Source organism: Impatiens glandulifera, unplaced genomic scaffold, assembly GCF_907164915.1.
Source record: "Impatiens glandulifera unplaced genomic scaffold, dImpGla2.1, whole genome shotgun sequence".
NCBI lineage: Eukaryota > Viridiplantae > Streptophyta > Magnoliopsida > Ericales > Balsaminaceae > Impatiens > Impatiens glandulifera.
Window position 1 is genome coordinate 1 of NW_025918862.1, and position 9,421 is coordinate 9,421.

The window sequence follows — 9,421 nt, forward strand, 5'->3', positions numbered from 1 at the left end:
TGTTAAGCTGTTATGATTCGGAAGATAGTTCAGAATTTTTGAACGATGTTCTTCTCTTTTTGGCTAGCCATGTAATTGGTGGTGAAGTTCTGAATCTGGTAGAGGCTCCTTTTATATAGTGCCAGCGTAGTTCAATGTTTCTGGATTTTGGATATGAATTCAACTCCGAAAATGACTGGATCCTACTTATTTTGCTGTCTATTTAGTTGATTTCACTGACAGATCCATGTACCCTCTGGATTTTAGGGAAAAACCCCTTTCACTGTATAAATAAAAATCCCAACTTTGACTTCCTTAGAAGATCTTCCAAATTCATTTAATTCTGTTTTGAAGTGGTTTATTTGATTGTGGCATGCATTTCTGCATTACCGTGTCTGAAAGTCTTTTGTTTTTGTTTTTGTTTTGCAGTATCTGATCACTCATTTTAGCGACTTTCAACTTGCCTGTATTGGAAGTTTCATCCTACATGAGAGTGTCTTTTTCTTATCTGGACTACCTTTCGTATTTCTTGAACGAGCTGGATGGCTGAGTAAATACAAAATTCAGGTTTCAATTCAATTTCCTGCTGTTTGGTTCAGTGATTCTATGTCATCCGAACTTGAAGCTATGAAAAGGAATATGTACTATTTAGTGTTACACTCTTTACACCCTTGTGATCTTGATGTGAAGTATCATGGACAAGAATATTCATTAAATCATTTGTTGCCATTCTCCATGTTTTGCTAGAATTGGGTCCACGACGTGTAATAATTTCAATATTTCTGTGTTTGTTCTTGCTTTTGTCTCTAATTCTCTATGCATACACATGAACTAGTTTGCTTATTTTATTTTCAAAACACTATGCCAAAAGACTTATTGCAAGAAACTCACACTTGATTTCCATGTAATATGCAACTGTCATCAATCCTATATAGATCACATCTGTAATTCGTATCTGATCATGCAAATGTTGCTTCATTGCTTTTTTTCTTTTGTATTGATTAACAATGAATTTTTCTTTCTACTACCTAAATTGACTTCACATACTAAGAATTTTATTTTCTTCTGTAAAACTGTATTGCATCTCATACATGCATTACATTTCTTTCCTAAATGGCCTTCATTTAATCACATCGTCAGCAACAGGTCTTGCATAAGCGTGCTCAATAAAAGCTAGTGAATTGAACGATTAAATGGTGTGGCATTAAATGTTCCCAATAAAACACAATGAATTGAACTCAAAATACTCGAGTATCAATTGTTGCTTTAGGGAAACTTGCTTCTTGTTTTCATCTACTCCCTTTGCCTTCTCAGACATAGGCTAACCCTAAATAAAGATAGCCAAATGCAAGAAAATCTGTATCATAAATTTTTAGTTCTTTTAACTGCGGAATTACTAAATCTTGATATCTATATATTCAGAGCCAAACTAGAGGTGTATAAATTGACATGTTTGTAACGGACATTTTGAGAAATTGCTATGTTTATATTTTGGACAAGTTTCTGTATATCCATGAATGTACTAATATTTACATGACTCTAAGTGCATCTTTTAATTAAATCACAAAGGATGATTGTTTCCCTTTTATGTGCATCATTAACTTATCTTTAATCAAGGTTTGAATACTCAAAATCAATTAAGAAATGAAACGAGACAAATTTATGCATAAACTTTTTCAATTGGGGCAAAACTATCATGATACATTAGTTTTAAGAAACATGAAAAGAATAAAATTACTCGAGTTTTATTAATATGGTGGAAAATCAATTGTCTCCTAGATTAAATGAGATATATTAACATAGATACCCGTTTTGTTTACTCATGTTCCTGTGACTCTTCCCTCATCTACATTAATACAGGTGGTTAATTTTGCCCCTTATTAATAAAGTTATGTGTAATCTTGTTCCTTTATTAGTACATGGGTATCTTTTTCCAATTGAAATTTGTCGTTTTCCTTAAATCATTTGGTTATGCTATTGCAATCTATTTCCTTAATTATGTATATTTCTTGTTCAGAATCAATTGATCTGATCATTTCTTTGTTCATTTTTTTTCACATCTGATTCTATGATTTACATATCTTTATCATGGCCTTGTAATGGCAGCAGTGCGTTCTTTCATAATTCACTCTTTCAAGTTGAGCAATTTTTGCAATAATAAATATGAAGGACTGTTGATTTTCTTTTTGTCTTTGAACTGCAACCTGTTTATATCATTGGAGCCTCTTGATGATATTTTCTCTTTCTTATTGCCCTTTGCCATATCAAACTACTGACACGTGCATTCTGATTATAAATGTAGTTTTTTTTATAGTTGAAGGAACTGCAGAGAGAAGTGTGTTGTTAATATAATTTTTGTCTTTCCTTTTTTAATTGAATGGCTTCTGAAAATCTATTGGAGTTTGGATTCATTTTAAACGATCTCTGTGTGCTACAAGTTCTAGTTTTATCACTTATCAACGATTCAGGTCAAAATCTAGCTTAGTTTAAAATTTTCAATCCGTCATTTAAATATCAACTGTGGTCATTTGGCATTGCCTTGTGTTTGATGTGTTGGCATAATAGGTTTTCGTTCATTCTCTCTAACGCAGGCAAAGACAAATACCGCAGGATCTCAGGGACGGTGTATTGCCAAGCTACTCATGTATCATTTTAGTGTCAACCTGCCTCTTATGCTTCTATCTTACCCTGTCTTTCAATTCATGGGTATGCGAAGTAGTCTTCCTCTACCATCCTGGTAATTTCCAAAAAACAAACAAAAAAATTAATAATCAAGTAAAAGTAGGTTCTGAAATAAAAGATTTCGAAATGATTTCTGATTCTTTGTGTGGGCAGGAGAGTAGTCTCAACACAGATTCTGTTCTATTTTATCTTGGAGGATTTTGTATTCTATTGGGGGCACAGGATCCTACACAGTAAATGGCTGTACAAGCATGTCCATAGCATTCATCATGAGTAAGTGAAGAATCCCCAAAAAATCTTTTTATTACAACCAAATATGTATTAGGCAGGCTGAAGTAAACTGTTACAAGAAGAAAACCAAGAATAGAGTGATATTACAAACATCAATGTCCCTCAAACACATAGTATGCCTTACAAGTTTACAGAGTTAAGGCAGGCATTACAAACTCTCGGGAAAAAATTTTCACTGCAGCACTGCTTTAGATAAAGAACCCCAATTTACATGCATCAGATTCGCTTAATCACGGGATTCTTATCCTACTGATCTCAAAATTACAGGTTTGCAACACCATTCGGACTAACATCTGAATATGCTCACCCTGCTGAAATCCTATTCCTGGGATTTGCTACAATTGTGGGCCCAGCTATGACAGGGCCGCATCTCTTCACTCTCTGGCTGTGGATGGTAGTACGAGTACTTGAGACGGTGGAGGCACATTGCGGTTACCATTTCCCATGGAGCCCCTCCAACTTCTTACCTTTGTATGGAGGGTAAGCATAAAAACTATTTTGTTTTTGCCTTTTTTTTCTGTGTGTCTCTGCTGCTTCTAACAATTTTGTTTTGTTAATTGCGCAGTTCTGATTTTCATGACTATCATCATAGGCTACTCTACACAAAGTCTGGAAACTATTCTTCAACTTTTGTTTACATGGACTGGTATGTTCTTTCATATGCATGGTTTGGTTATTCTAGTCTAGTTTTCAACTATGAGAATAACTGAATTTTCTTTAAAATCAAGCCATTGGATGTTTACTGTTTTCCTTCCGTTTCTATTATAAAATTTATTAATTTTGAGATTGTAGAAGATTATATTAATGGTAGCCATGTTAACCTAATGGTATTGGAGAATATAACAACTTTGCCACAATGATGGGATTGAGGGAATCAATGCATGATAAAAACATAAATTTTGGCACTGTTCCTCGGGGTCCTTTTTTCCTCATTGTCTAAACATCATGCCTAATCTCATGCATATGCTTGAAGTTGAAATGTTTATTTGGATATACATTTGTTTGACTTTTTATCAGGATTTTTGGGACCGACAAAGGCTACAGAAAATTGAAGGCACTAAAGAACAATGAATTTGAAGCAGAAGTGAAGCAGCAGTAGAAATTGCAGATGGGAGGATTGGCATGAGTTGGTTTCAAACTAAATTCTTGGTTCAGTGTGTGGGATTTTATTTATTTATTTTCTTTTATTGGAAAGAATAATTGGATTGTAGCATATAATAGATTCAGTTGGGAACTTTGTCATTTTTAGACATTCATGTTCCAGATCCTCTTGTGTGGGTCTGAAAATAAGTCTTAAAATTCCATACAATGACTAAATTGATTGGGAGTTTGTTGTGGCCATTTCAAGTGCATCTCCTTTACTAAAATCTCTAGGTGTACTCTCTTTTCTTTCTTTCTCTCTCAACGACTCCAGAATTTCAATACTGGAAATCTTTACTCAACACGGTAGGAATATATTCTTTATCGTCGACAAAGTGAGGATGATCATGTGCAGAGGGAACAAAATTATCAGCAGTAAACAAGGTTAACAAAAATGTTGAAGAGATAATGATTGTATTTATGGGAATTGTCATACTTGTACGACCAAGTTCGCCGATGGTTTTGTTCATACTCACAGAGTAGGCATCTTAATCGAGTGATGACTTGGAGCGAGTTGAAAGACCATTACATGAATGGAAAGGATTTGAAACAAACTAACCCTCAGAAAGAATTTGGTCACAGATAATTCGATTCAAAATTTGAAACCAACTTCTCTTTTGAAATTATCTATTCAAAATTTGAAACCAACTTCTCTTTTGAAAGCGATGAGAATGACTAAGTTGCAAGTAGGACAAAAAATACACATTTTCTATGACCAAGATGACAATTGACAAGAAAGACAAATAGAACGGGAACAAACAATGTCATTGTTGACGATTTACTAAAGTATGGAGCATAAAGTTCACAAATACAGAATACTCAATCAAGTAAATAAACAACCATCAACAATAATCTATTGATTGAATTCATCTGAAAGTATGTAGAAAAGAAGTAATCAAACAAAATGTAAAGTACCCAAAATTTTATAATAGTTCAGTCCAAACTCATAGAGATAGGGAAAATGTCCTTACTAGATATATTACTAGATGTTACAAGCAAGAATGTAAAAGAAGAAAAGGAATGAAGAACACTCAACAACAACTCTCTTGGATCTCTCAATCTATGTTACTATAGAAACTATTTTCTCCAACAAAACATAGTGATAACTTTCCTTTATTTCTCCATAATACTATAAACTCATCTTGCTACAATGTCACCAAAATTCAGCTAAATCTAGCTACCCAATCATCTACTACCTAAAAGACAAGACCGTCCATTTTGCTGGTAGTAAGAATTTGGAGAGAATATTTGAAAAACTCCAAATATTATCCACCACCTATCCAATTTGAATTCCTTCTATTGGAAACTCACCAGACCATTCCTAAACATGTAAAAATTAATTCCATAAATTAATATTACATTCTTATGACCTATTGTGTTAAAATGTTTATAATAGGACATTTTTTTTTTCAGAAAATGCATTGCCATTAAAATAAAACTCCTAAAGACATTTTTTAAAATGCGATTACAAGAATCAACATAAAATAAATAATTATGTGTGTTTTGTTTGAAAAATCTCAAGAGATTTTATTTGGATAAAGACCCTAGAATTTTGTACACCACATTCTTTTATGTCCAACTCCAAGAGTTCTATCATTACAAGATATTCATTCATCACCACCATTCAAATCTAAGATACTTCTAAGTGAAAGACATAATCAATTTCAGATACGTTCAAATGCAATCGGTCTGACAAAAAGGCACGACAATTTCAAATCAATTGAGTTAGACTATGTGTCTAAATATTGCCCTAGAAAATAACTTAGTTTACACGACTGCGTGCATAATCTTAGATATAACTCACTCTCCCAACTTAAGAGAGAAAAATACGACGAAAAAGAGTGATTATCTTCTAGATACAAACTACCCAAAAATTCGATACAATATAAGACACCTACGTGGTGCAGTGTAAGACATCACCCTGGTAAAAACGACATAATTTCGAACCTCAAATCGCAATTGGGCCAATAGTTTAATAAATAAATGGCTAAAATTTAATGTTTAATGGGATAGGTAACACTAAGAAGCGAGATATATATACTACATGTATGGATTGTGAAAACTTTGATTTATACATTGCGACCTTTCTCGCTCGGCAAACACGTGTCGACGTTAATACAGTTAAGTCGGAACAGGACAGACCGTGCTGCATTTTCTTTCATTTTGCCTCGCGCATATATGGATTTCAAGTGCAAAGTACAGAGCACAGCTGCCCCAAATCAGAAGTGGTATCTATTAAGGGCCAGGGGTATACCTTAGACCTTCCATTGCTAGTGCATTTGAGGGTAATTTCTGTTCCCATAGTTGTGGACTGCACATAAAAAAACAAAACTTAGCCAAGAAAACATATAAAACACAAACACATATAGGGGTCACAGTTCCAGTATAAGTTACCTCGCAAGAGTACTGTTGTCGTTTGCAACTCCATAGAGGGGAGGGGACGCAGCTCAAGTAGTGGCACCAAGAACAATGGTCATTTCCATCAACCCCTCGGAGGAGCAAATGAAAGCCAATTGCAAAACTGTTGTTTAGTTTTCAATTGAATCATCAATATATCGTTTTAATTGAATAGATTGAAAGATAATTAAATTAGGAAGGTGACAATTACCATGCAATCAGAAGCAACAGAGAGATCACTAGCAGTACAAATTGGTATGCTTTGTATTTGGGCTTGGATGTCTCTCCAAGGTAGCCTGCATGACGTTGCTTGACATACGCGTATTGTGGGCGGATCAAGAAAATGAATCCGACGAGAAAACCTGAGAAGAATCCTCCGAGATGTGCAAAGTTGTCCACATGAGGCAAGATTCCAACGGCTAGATTAATTATGATGATGGTAAGTAGAGTCATCAATGCTGCACACTGAGGAGAAATTGAAAAACAGACTTTACAATGGTCTATATGGTTGGTGTTTGATTATATGAAAAATAAAGTGCTGAATACTGAATTTTGAATTTTAAGTGCGGAAGGAGCAAGTGTCTTGAAAAAATAAATCAAATGAAGATATCTATGTTTTATGTTTTAAGTTATTGGTGGGGGCTAGGAAGAGTCAAATCACTCATGGTCTGTGAACAAGAGCCATCATAGCTAGACTCTTAAGATGCCATTCATTTGATGATAAAGAGAATGAAAATTCGAATGGATGAAGCTGAAAAAGCTACTTTGGAAGTAACATAAAGGAAAGCAACATCAACATTTGAACTAAATTGCCTACTTAAATCATACATAGTTAACTTGAACTAAATCTAAATAACATTAGAGTACCTTGTTAGCATATATTGTCCAATTTGTAATGAGTTCAGATAACATTCCCCCAAGTAAACCAAACAATGCACCAGAGGCACCAACGGAGATAGTATCATGGACAAACAAAGATGACAACAAGCTCCCACCAATTCCAGCTATAATGTACAGTACCCCAATCTTTACTATAAAACCACAGAAATAGTGTTGTAAGTAAACAAGAAAAATAACAATGGTGAAAGAGAGAAACGATTGGACTTACACCAGCCAAACTCTTGCTCAAGGCGAATGCCAACAAAAATTAAACTAAACATATTGGCCAAAACATGGAACACCCCAGCATGTAACCACATACAAGTTAAAAGGCGCCATACTTCATGTTTTTGGACCACTCGGTGCACATCAAGAGCCCCCATAGCCGTTAGCCTGCACAAAGGATGCATTCAAAATTAAAAATTTAAAATGAAAATGATTGTGTTCTAACTTTTCTAAGCTTAATAATATATATTGTTTTCTAATAATTTAAAACCCATTGGTTGAAAAACTTGAAAACAAACAAACAAACATTCATGAAATGTTTCTTAATGAGGACACATCTTATCGATCTGCATGTTAATTTGGTTGGCAAAAACTTACGTTTCACCTGTGGGTCCGAGGAGGGGATTAACTTTGAGGCTCTGGAAGGCATAGCGGCCAAGGATATCGCCGGCGATGCAATCATCGGAACGACTTGGACAGTCATTTCTGTACATAACGAGGACGAAGAGGCCGATGTTGACCAGGACGAAGGTAGGGATCAACCATGGGAAGTGTTTCTTGTAGGGCTCGTACATATTTGAAGCAGCTGACAATGGATCGAATTCCTTTTTGGTTGGAGAATAATGAATATCCTTGCGGTTTCCTTTCCTTGTGCGGCGGAAACCGGTCCACTGTTAGGACGAAGGAAGGAAGAAAGAGACGTTGGTGGTGGACTCAGAAGAGGATAGCTATTTTGGGCTGGGGGTTAAGAATTCAGGGAACCATGGATGGTGAAAAGGGGGAAAGAGAAAGAGAGAATGTAAGCTAATTGAAGGTGGTGATGGTAGAATCAATATCATACCGTCCCATGAAAGACGCAACGGTAACGAGCTCATTCGGCTTCAGATGGAGGGAAAATGACATAGTCACATGGAATTTTGTATACTCTTCACTTTTTGTAGCCAATAATGACGTGGAGTATTTATTAAGATTGACTAAGGCAAAAAAGAGAAGAATAAATCAAATATATATATATATAAGAGAATAAAAAAAGTTAAATATAATTTTTTTTTATTTTTTTAATCCAATTATTTATTTCTCTTATATATTAATTTATATATATATATATATATATTACGGTTAATAATTAATTAATTTATGTATTTTTAAAATGAATAATAATAAAAAAAATTAATTAATTAAATTAATAAATATATATTTTTAAAATATATATTATATTTAATATATATATATTAAATTATAAATATATATAAAATAAAAATTAAATATATATATTTTTTAACTCAAACTCTCTACTATTGTTTCCCTCTTTAAAAACTTCATCTCTTTTTTTTAGTATATCTCATTTTCTTATGTTTAATCAACTAACCCATAATACTATATTTTTGCTTATACTTTTATCCATTAGTATTTTCCTTTTATTTAAGTTGAATAATAATAATTTATAATTTGAATTATATTTGTTTGGAATATTAGTAGGTTGAATTATCTTACTAATTAATGATAGTGACCTGTTTCTTTTAAAATTGTAAAAAAATTATATATATATATATATATATAACTTAATATATATGTTTTTTTTTTAAATTTATATATATTAAAAAAATCATTTAAGTAAAACAACAAAGCATAACTGAAAAAAGAAAAAGAAAAAACAGTAATCACTAAATTATGGAGCTAGTAAATTCTTAAAAGAACGATTAACTCTCCGAAGACTACGATAATTGAGAGATTGACGATTTCTCTCCAACTAGATATTCACTAAAAAAAATATATAGGTCTATCATATCTGTCGCATCAATCCAAACTTCTCAATAACAACCCAAAG

General features: G+C 33.4%; 2 protein-coding genes across 2 annotated transcripts; one reads left to right on the plus strand and one right to left on the minus strand.

Annotated features, from left to right (window-relative positions):
• Positions 1-381: 381 nt before the first annotated feature.
• LOC124917164 (methylsterol monooxygenase 2-2-like) lies at positions 382-4,293 on the plus strand (the record flags this gene model as incomplete). The annotated part of the gene is made up of 6 exons (XM_047457660.1): positions 382-546; positions 2,571-2,716; positions 2,815-2,934; positions 3,220-3,432; positions 3,518-3,598; positions 3,970-4,293. Coding segments are annotated over 6 exons (807 nt in total), but the record flags the coding sequence as incomplete, so codon positions are not given.
• A 2,388-nt stretch (positions 4,294-6,681) lies between these two features.
• LOC124917166 (RHOMBOID-like protein 1) lies at positions 6,682-8,424 on the minus strand. Its single transcript, XM_047457661.1, has 4 exons — positions 7,972-8,424; positions 7,598-7,761; positions 7,357-7,520; positions 6,682-6,954 (listed from the first exon to the last, which is right to left on the minus strand). Exons 1-4 carry the CDS (start codon positions 8,166-8,168, stop codon positions 6,697-6,699), a joined length of 783 nt encoding a protein of 260 aa, XP_047313617.1. The 5' UTR covers positions 8,169-8,424; the 3' UTR covers positions 6,682-6,696.
• Between the last annotated feature and the right edge of the window lie 997 nt (positions 8,425-9,421).